At 40.9% G+C, this 20525-nt stretch overlaps 1 protein-coding gene across 11 annotated transcripts in view; it reads right to left on the reverse strand.

The window, feature by feature from the left end:
* Positions 1-20525, reverse strand: part of TENM2 (teneurin transmembrane protein 2) — a 1058578-nt gene that overhangs the window by 503132 nt on the left and 534921 nt on the right. For 9 of the 11 annotated variants that reach the window (XM_078385828.1, XM_078385826.1, XM_078385825.1 and 6 more), the window contains one exon: positions 11395-11478. The exons of the other annotated variants lie outside the window; for them this stretch is intronic. In XM_078385828.1, coding sequence (XP_078241954.1) covers positions 11395-11478 — 84 coding nt within the window. The remainder of the gene's footprint in view (positions 1-11394; positions 11479-20525) is intronic. 11 annotated transcript variants of the gene reach the window in all.

Raw genomic sequence — 20525 nt, forward strand, 5'->3', positions numbered from 1 at the left:
CCCTGAGTGCTCACTGGAAGGACAGATCCTGAAGCTGAGGCTCCAGTACTTTGGCCATCTCATGAGAAGAAAAGAGTCCTTGGAAAAAACCCTGATGTTAGGAAGGTGTGACGGCAAGAGGAGAAGGGGACGACCGAGGATGAGATGGCTGGACAGTGTCTGCGAAGCAACCAACATGAACCTGACACAACTCCGGGAGGCAGTAGAAGACAGGAGGGCCTGGCGTGCTCTGGTCCATGGGGTCACGAAGAGTCGGACACGACTAAACGACTAAACGGACGGACTGTTGATTGGAATATGACCTGGACGTATCATGTAATTTCAGGAGGTTGTCTAAGATTTAATCAGTCTTGCCATCAAAAAGACCAAGTCCATCAAATGGGAGGTCCTCATTTCTGGCACGAACCTCCTCAGAGATACCAGCTGATTTCAACCAGGCATGAAGAGATATTGCTGATGTAACTTGCTTGGATGCGACTATATGCCATGTGGCAATCCTTTCCTGCTGAGCTAGGGACATGGCCTCCTGATGGCAGATAATGGTGGCCAAGCGAAGCTCCTCTAGAGAAGCCTGCAAGGCTGGCAAAGCAGTATTCCAAAGGTGGCGATGGTAAGCACCCATCGCCGCAGAATAATTAGCCACCTGTAACACAAAAGACACCAAGGAATAAATCAGTCTACCAGGGATGTCCAATTTCTGGCCCTCCTTGCTGTTAGCCTGACTGGTTCATTGCTCTGTTTTGTGTAGCATCCACTACAAATGAATTAGGCAAGGGATGCTTAGAGAGGAAATCTATGCCAGAGCCATGCATTTTATATAAGTTCTTTACCCTCCTGGGTATCTGATAAGAGGTAGAAGGCTTGTCCCAAGGTTCTTTAGCAAGCTTGAGTAAGGAAGAAATAAACACCATGTGAAGAGGAGGGGACTGATCTTTCGTAATGTCATCATACCCTTTGTCTACCTCTTCTACTACAGGCTGATGTACTGCCTGCGTATCAGGTGCGAGTAAGCCATGTAATCCTCTGAGGGAGAACATAGGTGGCTCTCCACCACTTTGGAGTCTGTAGTGGGAAGATTAGAAGGAGAATCCTTATCTAACTCCTTAACTGAAGCCTCCGAGTCAGATGTATAAACCTCCTCCAGGCCGGAGACGGAGTAAGCACTTGGGCACATGTTTCTTGATTGGGAACCAAACAAGCAGAACAGTCAGGTAAAATGCGGTCTTCTACTCCAGGTGAAGGGGTAGCCAGAATCGGGTCTGCAGGAGGGCGTTGTGTACGCGCCAGCACCAAGCGAGACCAAGTCGTTGGGACGGGAAGAGAGGGCTCATCCATTGCAGGTGTGTGAGCCCTCAGCAAAGGGTTGCATACAGGCTCATCCTCTGGGTAGAAGTAGGTACCTGGATGCCATCGATATCGAGGAGGCAATGGCAGAGGAGAATAGGAGCCATAATATTGAGACCACTGGCTAAACCTGTAGAAGTCATGGTCATAAGACACCCGATATCAACGCTGGCCAAGCCTGAAGTTCTCAGGCTCGAGGAAATCCTCATAGTCATCCCAGTGAGATATGGGGTGGTCTCGATGAGGGGAGAAGTCCTCCGGCCAGAAATGCCAGTGGTGGTATCTCTTAGGTGCCGGTTCCAGGTGCCTCGTCTTTTGCCTCTTCTTCCAAGGCATCTCGGCCAGAGATGTAGGTGGAGATGGAGATGCCTGTCTCAACATCGGGCCCAGTATATAGCCATGGCTAACCTCCACCACCAACTGAACCTCTGTAGAGGTGTCTGCCCAATCTGGGGAAAGGGACAGGCACGGAGATGGTGCGACTGGTGGCCTGGAGCCCGACATATCTTAATCTCCTGATGGCACGCTCAGGCCCAAAGAGTCTCTTCATGGCCAGGGCTGAGGCAGCGGAGATGGCAAGGCAACAGGTGATGCGCCCAAGGATGACATTTTTGCAGATCTTATAGCCTGTTTGGTGAAGAGGCTGCAGCTGAGGAAGTCTTGACCAGGGCAGACTGCAGAGGCTCTATGAGCAGCTCTCAGGACGGGCAGAGAGATTTTCCCCACAAAAACAAACGCAGACACTGAAGCCTCTGTTTTAAAGCCGGTTTGGTAAGTCCTTTACAAACAGCAAATAATGCCAGCTAGTGCTCCTCTCCTAGACAAAATAAACACTGGGAATGTCCATCTGAAAGGGAGACTTTGTTCTGACAAGAGGAGCAGCGGTTAAAGGGGCCTGACGAGGCCATAAACAACTCCACAATGACAAACAAAAAGACAAGCCAGTTTATATGCTTTCTTTGCCAACTCACAAAGCAAACAAATCATCAACAGTCCAAAGTCGTAGAAAGAACGCTATGCGAAAGCTCCAAGATGCTGCTACAGCAACGGCAGAAATGGAACAAAGGCATTTGGTGCTGGGTCAGGGTTATAGGCAGCGTGGGGGAGATCCCAGCACCATGTCCCTGAGCTCCAGAAGGTTCCAAGATCACTCTGCACAGGCCCGAGTTAACCCATTAATGTGCATTCACAGAAACCACGAAGAAGAACCAATGTTCCTGCTTTTACTTGTCCATGCAACAAGGCAAATGTTATTGCATTTTTTTCAGTCAGTAGAACTTTGCAGATGGCCAAGAAATGGCACTCTGTATAGGTGATAAAAAACAGGCAAAAATATGCAAGGAGGATTTCAGGAAACCTGCAGAAACTTTCCAGTTTCAGATGAAACAATTCTGGAGGGAAAATCCAAAGTAGTCCTAGTTTCAAGGTCTCAGTGCGTGAAACTATTAAGTGGTGCTATTAAAATGTGCAAGAAGACTAAAGAACTACATAACCTCTAAATCTCCCTGATCTTGGGCAGCGGTTGTGTCTGTGCCAAAATGAGAACAAAGGCAAAGGATACCATCTATGCTTTGGTGCGGAAAACTGCAGGAGTGCTGTTAACCATCACAATTGGTCATGGCATTAAGATGTGAAAGACCATGAGAAAACCATACACAGTGGTGCCTCACAAGACAATTGCCTCACAGGATGATTAATCTGCAAGACGATTGGTTTTTGCAATCGCTGTGGCGCTTTGCAAGACGACGATTTTTCCCCATTGGAACCCCTTAAAATAAATTTCAATGCATTCCAATGGGTAACTGAGTTTTGAAGATGATGTTTTCTATGGACGATTTTCGCAAGACGATTTTTTCCCATTGGAACACATTAATTAGGTTTCAATGCATTCCAATGGGGAACCACACTTTGCAAGACGATGTTTTCACAAGACGATGTTTTTTGCGGAACAAATTAACATAGTCTTGCGAGGCACCACTGTATTGGCTGAAAAAAGCAAAATCAAAGTGTGCTGCTTACATACCTCCCCATAGCACTTAAAGCAGTATCTGGGTGGTTTACAAGTTAATTATGCAGGCTACACATTGCCCCCCTGCAGGCTGGGTACTCATTTTATCGACCTTGGAAGGATAGAAGGCTGAGTCAACCTTGAGTCGGCTAACTGGGACTGAACCCCAGGCATGAGAACAGTTTCAGCTGCAGTACAGCAGTTTAGCCACTGTGCCATGAGGCTTCTCCATGAAATCATGTTGTTTAGTGTAAGCCAAAGTGTAACTTTCCATTACACAAACATTAAACATTAAGTGTTCCCATTGTAATAGCTGGGGGTTGGGAAACACACTTGCATCAAGCTAGTGAGCACACATGTCCCCAAGAATAATGGCAGGATGCTTTGTTTACCAGGGAAAAACAGGTTGAAAGTAATTATTTGGCTAATACTAAGCAATGGAATTTTGGACACCAGCTGAAATCTAGCAGTAAGTTGCAATTAGGGTACAGTGGGGTCTCTACTTAAGAACTTAATCCGTATTGGAAGGTGGTTCTCAAGTTGAAACGTTCTTATGTTGAATCTGCATTTCTCATAGGAATGCATTGAAAACCATTTAATCCGTATCTGCCCTTTTCCGTCCATAGAAACTACAGTGGAACCTCTACTTAAGAACTTAATCCGTTTTGGAATGGTGTTCTTAAGTTGAAACGTTCTTAAGTTGAAGCAAAATTTCCCATAGGAATGGACTGAAAACCAATTAATCCGTTCTGGCTGTTTTTTTGTTATGTGGAGGTGCGTTCGTACATTGAAGCATTAGTTCCCATAGGAACTAATGCAAAGCTGGTTAATACGTACTCTACCACTAGGGGGAGAATTTTTTTTTTAACCTAAGATGACCTAAGGTTAAAAAAAGAGCAGGAAAGTTTTTTTTTCCTGTTCTTATCTTGGATTTCTGTTCTCAAGTAGAAGCAAAATTTAGCAAATGGAGCTGTTCTTAAGTTGGATCGTTCTTAAGTAGGGACGTTCTTAAGTAGAGACCCCACTGTACGGCCCTGAATCAGATTAGGTGAGTTGGTTCATCCATAAATTCCACTGATTCAATGGGCCTACTCTAGTTGTGACTTACCACTGGATTTCAGCCACTATATTGTCCAAGTACACCTAACATATTTGTATCCCCATGTCTAATGCTGATGTCTGTACAGTCCTTCTTCTGGAATTAACAGCCTAAGTGTGAAACATTTCCCCCTCTATGTGTATGTATATTAATTTTTCAAAGTGAACAGTGTAACATGAAATATGAAAACAAGAAATAGAGAGATATGGGAGATACAAACAGATAAAAACGATCAACAAATATTATTAAAAAGGGGGGGGGTGTTTATCCCCAAAACGTTTTTGTCAACATTGTTCTACAAAGTTTATTTTTAATAGATGCACTTACATCTTTCATTACTACAATTGCAGTCTCGTCGCGCAGCTGTGCATGATTACTGCCTGAATAAAACATAGTATTCACAGTATACATCTGTGCTTGGCCAGATCATGGCCAATAAACTTCACTTACTCCAAAGATCTGAATGTTCATCCTTCCCATTTTTTTTCCTGTGTTGCAGATTTTTCTCATTTCATACATACTTTATATATTTCAAGTAGCTAATCTCATTTCCAGCTGAGCAGTTCTTAGAATCCTCTGGCCACCTACAGCCTGCTGGGGACTGAGATCCTTTTTACTTCTCTGTTCATCCATGTTATTTATTTATTTTTTTATTTTTTTATTTGATTTATACCCCGCCCATCTGGCCTAAAAGGCCACTGCAAAATCCTGCCCCTACCTCATGAACCAGCAGGTCCAATTACCAATCACTGCGCAGCACACATGACCAGTATTGTTCTTGTCATGCCAATTGCAGAAGTAGCCCAGCCGGTGCTTCCCTGCCTCCCTGCACAGCCCACTGCTCTCAACCGCTGAGCAGGGAGACTTGTCATCCTGCTTCCTCGCCAGAGTGGTCAGCTGTGTGAGAGGTGGGGAGGTGCTGGCCAGGCTACTTCCACAATTGGCACAATGGAAACAACACCTGCCATATGCATTGCATGGTGACCAGTAATTGGACCTGCTGGTTTCGGTGGGTGGGGGGAAGCCGGGACTCTCTTGGGATCTGTGGTGCCAATATCCCCAGGGATATGAATATGAATATCCCATGTCTAAGCCCCATCATATAACTATATGCCTCAGTTACTGTTAAAGATGAAGTTTTTGAAAGAGTAGCTGTGATAGTCTGTGCAAGTATAGGAGACAAAAAAATTTCAGCAAAATAAAAACCCAAAATCAAGAGACAATAATGTTGTGGCAATTTAAAGACCCTGAAAAAATTCCAGAAAAGAAGCTTGCAAAAGAAAGAAAGAAAGAAAGAAAGAAAGAAAGAAAATTCTGAAAAGAGGCACTAGAAATCACACTGCAAATATCCACCGGCTGCTGGAATGCAGCAAAGAATTTCAGAGGAAGATTAGTCTGTGCTTTATAGACTATAGCAGTGGTGTCGAACTGTGGCCCTCCAGATGTTCTTGGACTTCAACTCCCAGAAGCCTTCACCACCACCTCTGCTGGCCAGGATTTCTGGGAGTTGAAGGCCAAGAACATCTGGAGGGCCACAGTTCGACACCACTGGACTATAGCAAAGCCTACGGTTGTGCTGAAAGCTGGAGGTGCCAGTACAAGAGCAATAGCAAAATCACAGCAGGAAATTAATGCTAGTTGCTGCTAGTTAAGGAACTGGCCCTTGTATTCCTCACCACAAGGCTTTCCTTCTCTTTTTCTCAAAAGATGACTTAAATGCTTCAATTAAAGTTTTCAATAAAATCTACAAAATATGAATCATTCCTGACCTCTGGCTGGGACTTACCTTTATTACCCTTAAAGGAAAACATAGCAAACCTTGTGGTAACTCTACAATGATAAGCTTAAAAGAATAATTTGCTGAAGATTATCTTGAAGATGATACATAGTGGAATTTAAAAGAAATACAAAGAAGGGACAGGAAACATGCAATTAGTATTCTGAGGAGGATCTGAAGTAAGAGAAGCATTTTTTTTTTGCCTACATGTACCTAGGGAGAAATGCCATGATATTAATATGAATATGTATGCTTGCTTTATTGTCTGTTGAAACCCTTTGACAACATCAACATTGCAAGCTCAAAGATTTGTTGGTGAACAAAGGTCTAGATTCAAGACATATTTATATAATTGGAACTTGGACTGTCAACTCAAGGCTACTTTGAAAGCCGAAGGTCAGGTGACAGAGGATACAGAGATTCAAAGAGAAGTGCATCAAGGATGTATGCTATCCCCAGCGCTTTTTGACTTTTACAACCAAGAACATTTTTAAAGAAACACTTGATGATCTGAATGATGGTAGAAAGGTTATCATCAATACCGACATGTAGATGATTTAGCTGCACGTTTAGATGATTTGAAATGGTAACTCAGCAAAATAAAGTAAATAATGAATGCAGTGTGAAAACGAATTTTAAGAAAGCATGCTTGTGGTAATCGGTAAAAATCAGAGATATTGGCAGATAATTGTGTCTGAGTCCGAGTTTGATTCTTTGGGTCCAAGTTCCAAGCCTCGAGTCCAAGTCTCAAGTCATCTGTCCTGCCCCCCCCCCCCAGGGGGAAACAACTTGGGACTCAAGACCTGGGACTTGGATCAAAATACTCAGATTGTTTAAAAAAAAAAAACAACTCAGACTGAGCATGTGCCACCCAGCTGATAGGTCAGCACATATGCAGAGACAGCAGGCCTGGAAGGCAAGCCGGTGGGAATATGCAGATGCACAGAAATAGTGGGTTGACTTCCTCTACCCGGCGCTGGTTCCTGCCTCTGTGCATGCATTGGCCTATCAACTGGTTGGCAAGTGCATAGGCAGAGACAGCAGCCAGCTCCTAGAAGGGAAGCTGGACCTGCTGCTTCTGAGGATGGTGGCAGGAGCAGGGAGGGAGGGCCATCCTTAATTCCTCATACAGTGGACCCTTGACTTACAGACGGCTTGACTTACAGACTTTTTGAGTTACAGACTTCTCTGGCTGCAAAATTTAGGTTTGACTTGCAGCCTGAGAATTGACTTACAGACCAGAAAAAAACCAAAATGGAACAAAAACGGCCTGTTACGGGATTAATCGGTTTTCAATGCACTGTAGGTCAATGGAGACTTGTCCTACAGACTTTTTGACTTGAGAACCGCCTTCCAATACGGACTAAGCTCTCAAGTCAAGACCCCACTGTAGTGAGTCAAAAACGTGATTTGGAAAAATGGGCCAGAGTCATGAGTTCCAAAAAACATACCCAAGTTGTGACTGAAGTTGGACTTGACAGCAAGTTGTGACTCATGAGCCCCCATCCCTGGTAAAAAGTAAGCGGCTTATTGTTGTAAGCCGCCCAGAGTAATCTTAATTGATTAGATAGGCGGGATAGAAATCCAAACAAATAAATAAATAAATAAGCAGCCCAAGAAATGTAGCTAAATATCCAGAAATCAAGTGCAGGCAGTGATTTGACTAATCAGACTAATTTACCTTGTTATATAGTTGAATAAATGGTGGGACCACAATAAAACTCAGAACAGAGATAGTCCATAGCATCCTCCTTCAGATGAAAAAAAAATGTAGTATGAGCTTACATCTGGCTTTGAAACTGCATATTTTACAACACCATGTAGTTGTAGTAAGGCATGGAATTTGAGAGAACCATTTGAAATGTGGATTTATTGTAGGATCCTATGGGTTTCTTGGATTTAAAGGGCGACTTACCCTGGGGGAAGGAGGGGGGACACTACAAGATGAGATGTGGGGCTGAAATGAAAAGGAGAAGTCAGTGAAAACTGCCTGCCTACCTTCCACCAGAGAGCACTTCTGCAGTAACTAAAGCTTTCCAGGATGACAAGGAGGTTTTCCATTTCTAGAAGGCTCCTTTAAGAGCCAAGCCTTTTTCTGCAGTGAAATAAAAGGTTGTTTTTCAAACGTTGCTTCATGTGTTATTGAAAAGTACTGCAACGATTATATGGATGCATCCTCAGACAGATGACAAAGACTAGTGCCATCTGTCTATTGGCAGCACCAAAATGCCTGATTCAGTCATAATTCTTTCACTGAATTACTAGTACAGAAAAGTTGATACTATTGCCAATTCTTGCATCTGTGTTATTTTATGTACAGTGTGTTGTTATTCCTTTGTACAATATCCAGCTTTTGTGTTACTACACGGAGGTTATATATGCAGTCATGGTTCTCTTCAGTCATTAAAGAGGAATACGTCAACGGCTTATCTTTGAATGTACATACAAATGCATTTTATACGCATGTGCTTCAGCTGAGAAAAATAATCACACATAAAAACAAAATCTGTAGCAGCAAAATATGCAGTTTGCTTATCATTATTCCTTTTTTCAGAGCAACAGGACTGCTCAATTTTTTCCCCATAGCAAATTATGTTATTCTATTTAGATTGGAACAATGTGTGAACAAGTCGGGTTAACAGCAAATTCTTTGCCACCAGAACACAGAAGGCAAAAGTCCATGCTAAACACAATACTGACCAAAGCAAACCCAGTGATTCAAAACAGAAGCAAAACTTTAAATATATAAAGTAAGCCTTGTAGTGTAGTGGAGTGCATATAGACAGCCATACCTTGCATGCTATATAGAACGGTTATCCACTGAATTTGCAAAATCTTTTCTATTCACTATCCCTAATTGCCTAAAATAAATGGGCACGGGAATCAAGCATTCAAACATAATTCAGGTGGTGTTGATACCACTATTATAAATTTAGCGAGGGCCACTAAGAACTGAGAACTTCAAGATTATTCAGATGTTCAGAAAGACCATGTGATATAATCCCCTAAGACTGTTGTGTTTCAGACCATGGTGGGACTGAATGTTTGAACATTCCCTCATGTCATTAACTTCCTGCACATTAGGAGGAAGTCTCATTTAGAATTTGTCTCCCTTGCATGCAAAAGCAGGAAAAAGATGTCACATGAGAGAACATTCAAAGAAGTCATTCACCATCTGCATTCTAAAATGCTACAATATGCCACTATAGCATTGTCAACGCAACCCGGTAGCTTGAGAGTATGTGCTTTATTTTAGCATTTTAATTGTTTTTTTAAAGGACATATGGTTTAGAGGTGGCATGTGTTTTAATTAATAGCTGCAAGGAAAGAACACTGCAAAAGATGCATTTTTTTCTTTGTCCTGATGGTGGACATCTGGTTGTCCAAGGTAGATGCTGGCCTAGGTTGTATTTTAGTCTGATTCAGCAGGCCAGCTCAATAGCCTCATGAAAGGCTGTAGTTCATCGCTAGAATGCGTGTGAGGGGTTCCTCCAAATACAAGGTTCCACATTGTGACATCTTAGGCACTTACAATGTTGAATTTTTTCAATCGTTTGAGACCAATTGTGGATACTTAAATAACAACATCTTCGCTAACTCTAATGCTATCCCTAGCCCTCTGAACATTGTTTCTTACTTCATCAGTTGCTCTTTTCTTATTAGTCAAACCTCCCCCTTACCAAACACATATCTCACATATCATGAGGTACAGAATTAATAAGAACATAGTAAATCACAAAGATCACAAAGCATTTATCACTACGGAGAGCCTACAGAGCTGGCATAGTTTACATTTGTCCACATCTGGAAGCGTACTTCATAGGCATCCCTTACAACTGTGAACATCTTGTATGTGGCAATCCCTCCATGCCTTCCACATATTGAAAAGGCAAGGCAAATAACAGACAACAATAGACATAGCTAGGGATATGGGGCTAGCTGACAATAACGAACTTCTGGGGAATGTCAGGTGTGTTACAAACTAAGGGAGGGACCATAATACAGTTAATGTGATAGTGACTGTTGCAGTTTTAAATAACACTTGTACAAGCCAGTACAACGGGGGGACACACTGCCCCCACCAGGAGATACTGGTTCACTTAATTGTGCCACAGTGCGAAGCTGGCCAGGCCATTTGCCTGCAGCAGGCAAGATAAAATATTCTCGAGGAGCTAATGTGGGGGCAAGTGTTAAGTACTCTGATATTATTCTACTATTGTGCTTTGAGCTAAGAGAACAGTGCAATGAGATAGAGTCATGCTCTGCAAAGAAACACTTTAGGAACACAATCCTGATTACGTTCATAGCTCTCACATGTACAGATCAATACAAATAGGACGAGATCATATAGTGTCACTTATCATTTTGCACACATATTTGGCATATATATAGTGTCATTGTATACCATACAGTCAGCAAAAAATAGGGAAATCCTGGCACCTGACTGTTGTTATGAGGGAAATGATTTTTAAAGCTTATTGATGCGCTAATGCCGCTTTTGACTTTATATATGCCTCCCTGCAGAGGCATATATAAAGAAACTGTTCCTTGTGTAGCAGTTCTTGGTGAAAGAGACAAGGTGCCAAAAAGATCTTGTAACTTTCCTGATAAATCCACACGTATATATATACAGTATATAGAAATTTTTCAAATGCATCTTTCTGAAAGAAAAATCTAGAAGTGTATCTATAGATGAAAGGGTTCTGTTGCAAGAAGTCTCAGGATTTAAATATGTGACAGTTGTCAGGGAATATGCAGAAAGCAAAGTTTGCATTTTGATAGTCAAAGGACAGGAAGGAGACTCCATACCTATATTATTTTAAAAGGATAAAATGAAACTTTTGCTCATATTTTGATTTGATAGAGTTAGGAAGTATCTGTATCTTTTTTTGATAGCATTTCCTGAACTTTTCACATTTTCAGTAGTATATCTTGGCAGTGAGTGTTCCATCTAATACATATATCATTTTTTTAAAAAAAGAAATTGATTATCTAAACAGTAAACACTGACTAGAAGCACAAAACACATACACACAAACACACACAAATTGAAAAAGAAGTGTCATACAAATATGACTAGACTAATCACAACTAGAAACACACAGCTTATTAGGCTGTGAATTTGGTTACAAGGAATACAGGGGTGAAGCAAGATGAAAACCTTACGTATTAGAGAGTTCTTTGTTTCAGCCAGCTGCTGCCAGCCAGTCTGTCTGTCTTTCAATGTCTCAGAAAGTTGAGTATGAAAATCTGAATAAAATAAAATAAATAAGTTTTAGAGCCACCTTTTAATCAGACTTCAGTGTCACTCACAAACATCTAGATGGCATCTTCAACACAGAAACACATTTTCACAACTGTTCCCTTTTTTCTACCCACCCTCCCACTCCACTTATACCAACCACATATTTAGGGCAATAGCAACAGATATTCTGGTTACAAATCACAGCGGTAGAATACGAATCTGAGCCAATAGATACTTTAGCCTGGGAAGCTCAAGAGTCATTATCCAAGGACAAATCTGCTAGTTTAATATTGTACATTGCCACTTTAGTTATAATTGACTAACATTTCAGTTTAGTTAAATTTTCATAGAGTCCTGTTTTCCATGGATATTAAACCAATCAACACAATTAGGTTAATATCTGTTGAATGTGAATTGAATTAGAAACCAAAGAATTTGGAATACTGTACAGAAATCTAAATAAAACTAGTGTTCCAATTTATTAATACCATCATATATCAGCAGTAACAATACTTCAAGTTCTAGACCTTACAATGACTTATTTTGAGAGTAATACATATTTCTAAAAACCTAATAATCAGGATGATTGTTGTATTTATGAATAGAACATAGTAGAGCAATATTAGCTATCATACCATAGCTACTTATACTGCCTAAATTTTTCTAGGTGCTAAAAACAATTAACTACCTACTTGCTGACAAAAATCTAATTGACAAAAATATAAAAAAGGATGGGGAAGGAAATTGTATAATTGTAAAACCAAAGGCTAGAATTGTAAGTGACATAATTTTCACTATGCTGGCTTAAGTTGTGCAAAAAGGATTTTGTCTAGAGCATTCATTCATTCATTCATTCATTCATTCATTCATTCATTCATTCATTCATTCATTCATTTTCATTTGCAGTTTAGAAGCCACAGTGATCGACCAACACTATTAATTGAAAGGATGAAATATCTTAAATACAAATGTTACATGAGTATACAAAGATCCACCCAAAGTCATGCAATCAGATGACCACTGACACAGTTGGAATTCTCATTCCTCTCTTACCCGCAAAAGTTATTTGTGAGCATGAGAGATTATCTGCAGGGAGAGCCTTTGTCCCCAGATCTATATATCCTACCAGTACACATGCGTCCCACAAAAATATTTGAAATAAATATATTAAATATTAGGCAACAAAATAAAAGAGTACTATTTCAATTCAGCAGAGAAAGTGAAATTTTGTATCTTCCTAGCATATTCAACTTAATCCATGGTTTCAATAATATAATTCATTTGTTCGCTCATTCATTCATTCATTCACTTGGAATTTCATCCCAACCTCATTAGCTGAGCAGCTGTTGGACGGAGGATTTATAACATAACATGCTTTTAAAAACGTGAGGGGAAGAACTTAATAGTATTAATAATCCATTAAACACAGGTTTAACTGGAAGATTAATATTAATATTTAAGCCCATTCCAAAACTATTTGTGAAAAGCAGCTAGGATTATGCACAAATTATGCTGTTTAAGTATTATGAATAGGGCAATCAGCCGCTGAGTACATGAGAGAACCCTCCTCATCCAAATCAGCTCATTAGCACCACAGTATATAATTGGTGACTATATAGCAATGTATAGTGGATCACACAAGTTCAGATTATTCTTCAATTACCTAGAAACAGGATTTCAGAAATCCCACTTCCACACATGTTCCGACAGAGTCACCTCCAGTTTTTTTGCGGATTCTTATAAAAACATTTATCAGTGGGCCTCAGTTAGCATGGTCTGTCCTTATTTCACCGTAGCCTTTTCTTTCTGGGGCATACCCCTTTCTTCAAATCAAACAGTCAGAGCTTCCTTACCACTTCTAATGGTATCCTTTTTTTTTTTTACCTACACAGTCTAAAACAGCTTAATCAATACAGAAAAAATCATGCTCAAGCATGAGCGTATAAATCCCAAGGCCCATTTCCCACTTTCAGGTTCATCATTTCTAAGTCTCACTTGATCTTATCCTCCCACCGCTGCGTGGTAAATATTTTTTGTTTGCTACTAAAAGAGAGGTTTTTGGCGGGTTTGTTTTTTTTTGGTTCATATATGCATTCATACAACGGCAGCTTTCAAACTTTTTATAAAGATAATCTGATCAACAAGACACTGAAATAATCTAAATAGTTTACCAGGTAACTGCTACATTTGTTGGGCAGCAGTGAAGCTCTCATAGAGTTTAAACAAACAACTATCAAATAAACAAGCTTTATAATCTCCCTTCCTTTCCAAGAAGATGAAAGCACCAGATGGGGCAGATAGCTACACCAGCTGAGCAAAAAAATGTGTGGTTCCATAAAGCCAACCTGCTGAAACTTAGTAGTGCACATCTATGCCCTTGCTGTTATGCTGCTTAAGATACACTGCATTGCTGCCATTTAGATGTGCCCTGGGGAAAAGAAGGGAGTTGAATAGGCCTGGGCAGGTCCAGTGGTGGGTCCTCCTGAGAGCAGCGCATAGCTGCCTACTAATGCCTGTGCTGCACAGCTACACTCGACGGATTTGTAAAAATGAGGAAGGCAAGTTCAGACTACCAGTGGTAAATGCTTTGTTTTCCCAGTGCCCTCAGCTTCCTGGATAAATGACCATGCCTATGCATTTTTCATCCCAAAAGATTCTGCTGTGTGAGGTGGGGGGAAAAAGAATGTCTATTTTCATGCCTTACGGAAAAGCTGACCAGATTGGCATTTTCTTCTTGCTCCAACAGAGCAGAAGAACGGCATTCTCCATCCCCTCTGGGTCACAACAGAGTCACAAAGGGGGCCTCACAGCAGTGACCTGAACCCCTGAACCGCAGTGCCAGCACCTCCGATGAGGGTATAATTTTACTTGGCCATGTGGCAGAAAGCATAAGAGGGTAATTTTAAATCAATGGGATGAAGAAAAATCAAAGCATACCGTATTTTTCGCTCCATAAGACGCACCTTTCCATAAGACGCACCAATTTTTTAGGAGAAGAAAACAGGAAAATATAATCTGTTTTCTTCGCTCCATAAGACGCACAGACTTTCCACCCCCCTGTTTTGTGGGAAAAAAGTGCGTCTTATGGTGCGAAAAATACGGTACTTCTTCCTCATTCAAAGCTGTTTTATTTTCTGTATGCTAACAAAAAAAAAAAATTAAAGATAGGATAACATTTAATTCATGGCCTTTGTTCATTAAACTGTCAGTTATTTTGCACTTTGCTTCCCTATCTAAACTGGCACATAAATTTAGGTTTGGGATTAGATAATTAATTTGTTCTGACAAATAAATGATGATTAAATAAGGCGTGCAATTAATAAGTAACCCTATATAACTATCAGTAAAATTTCATCCCTTGGAAAAGACAAAGCGCACCCCACCCTCCATCTGCTGCATGTGGCTCCAAAAGGGCCCAAGCAGACCTACATCCCCCTTTTAAAAAGGACATTGTTAAACTGGAAAATATTCCCTATTCAGGATGCACAGGGAATATTTTGCATGTCCCCTGTAAACCATTTTTGCTGGCAGATGGGGTATGTGTGTTAAAGATAAATAACTCTCTAAATTGGAAGTAAAGGGTATGGAGTGGAGGCAAACTATGAAATCTGCTCTCCAAGGCAGAAAGTTACAGCATGTACACAGAAATACTAAGGAACATATATGGGCTTTTGAGCTACCTTTCCTTCTGCAATCATCCGCTAAGGAAAGCACTTAGTATAGTAGAGATGAAATGATTAGTAAGAAAGGGGAGGATCAGAGGCTTAGAAAATAAAAAGAGAGAAATACTTCAAGGAAAAGAATGATTTCCTCGAGCATTTGAATTCCTTATTCAGAAATGTGTGGGAGTAACTTAGGCAATAAAACAAAACAAAACAAAACATTGAACATATTTTTCTGTTTCCACACATGCTTAACCATCAAGTTAGTACTGTACTATTATAAACCCTTTCACAAATGTATCCTTGCAGGTTGCAACTCCAGCTTTTAACCTATACTTCATTTCTTCCTTTTATAAATAGAGACGAAAAACGCACATGCCCAGTCTATCTATCCAGGAAAGCAGAGGACTCCTGCTATGAATGTTCCTATAGTTATTGAATGTGCTTTCTGGGCAAATATTCTGGCCATTCCTGTGTTACCAGTGATATAAGACACATTTCTACCTTGAAACCATTACGATAAAATCATAATAAAATGCAATCCAAATGAAATTGATGGCCACTTCTCTGCTAATGAAATGCTCTGGACTGCGAGAGTGATAAACAAGTGGGTCCTTGAGCAAATTAAGCCTAAACTATGTATCTCTAGTAGCAAAAACGTTGATACTGAGGCTGTCCTACATACATCATGAGAAAGCAAGATTCTCAGGAAGAGACAATAATGCTGGGAAAGATTAAAGGAAAAGAGGAAGACCAAATACAAGATGGAGTGACTCTCTAAACGAAGCCACAGGCTTGAGTTTGCAAGAGCTAAGCAGGGCTGTTGAGGATAGGACATTTTGGAAGTCACTCATTCGTAGAGTTGCCATAAGTTGGAGGTGATGGCACATAACAACAACATGCTATGATGGCCTGGCTGGATAGTGCAGCGGGTGGGAGCACCTGGCTATGCCTTCCAGGAGAAGAGGCAGCCTGTGTAGTCTTCAGTAAACTACACAATCCCAGAGTGCCACCCAAAGGAGGGAACATGAAACCACTTCTGAGGAATGTATGCCCCAAAACTCCTATGAAAAGCCACTACCATGTCATAATCACACTGACAGGACTCAATTATATTTTAACAAACTCAAGAATCAGTTTTCTCTTCATCTCATGCCAGTGAGCTATTTCCTCATGTGGTCTGCCCTGTAAGCCGCTGAAGTGAGGGCCCGCAAGAAGCTCACAGATACCACTTAGTAGAATTCAGTTATTTGGGTACAGCAACAATTATGTAAGTTTCATTAATTCAGTGGTTCTACTCTAATTGAGATCAACAACTGGTGCTTTCTTTCAGCACCTCCAGTCATCGCACATGACCAAATCTCATCTTCCTTTCTCCCACAATCCACCAATGCCAACTCAACCTAACTCGTATAAAGGACTGCTCTGTGGATCCCTTAATGATAATTTGGACACTTAAAAAAAAACCCAGGGTTCATTTCTGTGAATATTCATACTTGTAAAGATATAAACATCAATGCACTGAATTTAAAATGTAACATATTTTTAAATAGCTGCAGTATGTCAGATTTACAGTTTTCCATAAAACTTTACTCCTGCTCCTAACAGTACTCTTTCTGATGAAACATATTTGGAGAATATACTTAAGACAGATCGAAAGTCATTAGGTAACAAAGGCACAGCACAAGAAGACATGTCAACATTTCTGAACTGTTCCACTGAAGTAATGCTCTCCCTTACCATAAATATTGTAAACAGAGTTGTATGGCGAATTTTACATGCCATAGGGAGCGAGCTGTAGCTAGGCTAGTTAGCCAAGTAAAGTATCTGAAGATCCAGCATTCTATAGTCATCCACACTCGAAAGGGAAGAACTTCAGTGGCCAATGTACAACACAGATGTTCTACGAACAGTTCTCTTAGTGTCACTAAAGATTTCAAGAGGCTGATCAGGAAAATAGTCTGGTCCTCCTGACTGCTGAGACATCCCTAAAATTTGGTGTTGCCAAACTTATACAATCCTGGTTTATTCTGAAGATTGGGCTGCCTAGTTGAAAGCACTAAGACAGATAATCATGTACTTTTTCTATGGTACACTGTTGCTATATCAGTAATCGTCGGAACAAACCTTGTCATTATTCTCAATGAGGCAGTCGCGCCTGTCTGTCTGCTTGCCTGCCTGCCCACTCATTTGGACCAGCACCTATCTCTGATGCTGCATAGCTGCTTGGGGTCTTGCTTCTTGTTGCTAATATACAAAAAAGGGAGGGAGGGAGCTGCCACGATGCTTCCTGGGAGTTGTTCCCTTGTTTGCCCATTATGCTGTGTAGAGGATACCTCCTGAAAGAGGCAAGCAGCATCTTTTCTTTTTCCAAGAAGCACCATGATAGCTTCCTTTTTTGTACATGAACAATGTGAAGTAAGGCCTCAGATAGCTATGCAACCTTAGAGATAGGCCATCGTCTAGATAAGCAAAATACAAGTATCTGTTTTTGTAGGTGTTGGGCCTATGGCTTGGAAATCCAGAATTCTTCTTGAGGAATTCTGAGAGCTGGAGTAAAAATGAAAAAAGAAAAGAAAAAATGAATAGGACATGCCTAGCCACCTCAGATGGCAGGGCATGGGTGGCAAATCTACCACCCCCTATTCTTCACCCTGCCACAGGCCTTAATGTTCTGAAGACACACCAAGTGCACCTTCCAGAGCCAGCCTCCAGCAACAGTTGTTACTTGTGAGGACCAGCCTTTCCCCTCTTTTTTTAGTGGATGAGTCGGGAGCCACTTCCTTGTCTCTTCCATGGGGAGAGCTGGGTAGGGACATGAGTGTGCTCTACAAAACCTGTATGGCATGAAAAATGTAATATGCAGTTTTATCCTAATTGTCATTGTTTTTTATCTGGCACAGCAATTTTTTGGAAGGGGGCAATCCATTTTGTTCCTGCTCTTGACCTGTACAAAATTGTCACAATGTTAGCAGTATGGCTGGGTGGATCAAATGCTACAAACAGTGGCTGATGTATTGCAAAGAGAATGTGTATAAGCCCTCCTTGCTGCCTGTTCATGGTTGAACCTGTCCACATGATAGGGCAAGACTACTAAAGGCAGGATGGTGACATTCTATGCAGCCATGCCATCTCTCCACAGGAGTTTATTTGTGCAGAAAGAAACAGTCATGAGTAAACTGAGTATTGCCTCCCTCTATTCTAAACCTTAAATAACTGGGTCAATTAAAAACCCACAATTTTAATAGAGAATGTGCAGATTCACAAGTCAGAACTATGTACTCAATAGAGTAGCTGCTTTTACTTTTGTACAAGGGCAAGAGATTTAATTAACATTGGTTCAGTTTGTTCTTTATAAACCTGTGTTTAGTAAAATCAGTAGCTTCCCTTTGTCCTTATCACTGACTACCTTGGGACAACAGTTTCTAACTATTACAAAGCTTGCAGATGGGGGACAACAAACTGTCTTTCCGATGATAGTGAAAGCACCTGTCTTTCTGATGTAAAACATCTAAAACGAAATTCTCAAAACTGTGTTTTTTTGAAGTCTCCAATGATTCTTAACAAAGGTTTTGTTGCTAATGTCATATAACACACATACACACAACACACATACTTTTTAAAAGGTCATCTTCTGGGAAATCTCCCAGGGTTCTGCTGCTTTTGACACGCCTAGGGAGTTAGACCTAATTGCATCTAAGGTTATCTCTAGCAACTACACTCAGATTCACATATTCTCATGAGGACTATTGTGCAAACTAATCTACTTATTAGCTTTTATTCAGATTTAATGCACTGTTTAAAAAAAAATCTCAGTGGGACAGTAATTCATTTTGCAGTTATCAGGAAGGATAGTGTACACCATGACCTACAATCCCTTCACTTTCCTTTTAAGAGAAAAAAAATGTAAGCAAATTCTTAGGCATATAAACAATTTTGTCATAAAGTGGTATGTTTTATTCTTATTCTGAGTGATATTCCTCATCAATGAAACACTATGAATTTATACCTTCTTGTTCACCACAGATTCACAAATTTGTAGGCTTAGCCTCTTGCTAGTGTTAAGTTTGACAAACTCTACACTTTCTCCCTTCCAACCTCTTCATAAAGTAATTTCCTTCACAAATGTACTTGGCAGCTAAATCAATCAGTTTTGATAAAAGAGTTACACCTACTAGAGACAGAAATCATTTGACGGCATGTTTTATTTTCATTCCTGTGAAAAAGGAAGGAAGCAAGAGGGTGTGTTTCTAGGGATCGCAGCCAGCAGAATGCACAGATCCATTCACATCCTACAGACGCAGTAGTAGAAACAATGCTTGAAAGGGACTCCATGTTGCTTGCCATGACTGAGGAGACTCAAAACTAGAGAACAGACAATTTTACTTTCAAATATTTTTCAATAGGGACTGGCCATGTGGGTGGGGGGAATGGTGAATGCCTCTTCGCAACAAGGTAGAATCTCAACATGATTAAAGGATGCAATAGTAAGGCCATTGTTGGAAAAACCCTGCTTGGACTCTACAATACTTAATACTGTAATTACCAACCAGTTTCTAATATTCCATTCTTGGGCAAGGTGCTGGAACAGACCATGGCTTCTCAGCTTCAGGGATTCCTGGATAAAATGGATTATCTAGATCCATTTAGATCTGGCTTTGGGCCTGGATATGGGATGGAGACTGCTCTGGTCACCTTAGTGTATGACCTACATCAGGAACTGGATAGAGGGAATGTGTCCCTGTTGTTTTTGTCAGACCTCTCAGCAGCTTTCAATACCACTGACAATTGTATCCTTCTGGCCTGTCTCTCTGGGATGGGACTTGGAGGCATTGTTTTACAATGGCTCAGGTCCTTCCTGGAGGAGAGAACTCAGAAGGTGATGCTGGGGGATTCGTGTTTGACACCCTGGCTACTGGCCTGGGTGTCGGACAGGAACCTCAGGGTTCTGGTTTATTTCCTATGTTGTTTAACATCCACATGAAACTGCTGAGAGAGGTTGTTGAGAGCTTTGAGGTTCGGTGTCACCAATATGCAGATGACACCAAACTGTATCTCTCCTTGCCATCTAAATCCAAGGAAGTTTTTTCTTTAAACTCTAGTTCAGTGCCTGGTATCAGTAATTGATTGGATAGGGTGAATAAATTAAAATTTAATCCAGAGGTGCTCTTGGTCAGTCAAAAGTCAGATTAAGGAACAGCCTTTGCTGGGGATGGTTGCACTCCCTCTTAAAATGCATGTGCACAGCTTGGTGGTGCTCCTGAATTAATCTCTGAGCTTGGATGCCCAGGTTTTGGCAGTGGCCAGGAGTGCATTTGCACAATTAAAACTAGTATGCCAGCTGCGTCCATTCCTGGAGAGGTCTGATCTGGCCATAATAACACATGCCT

This window comes from Pogona vitticeps, chromosome 2 (assembly GCF_051106095.1).
Source record: "Pogona vitticeps strain Pit_001003342236 chromosome 2, PviZW2.1, whole genome shotgun sequence".
NCBI lineage: Eukaryota > Metazoa > Chordata > Lepidosauria > Squamata > Agamidae > Pogona > Pogona vitticeps.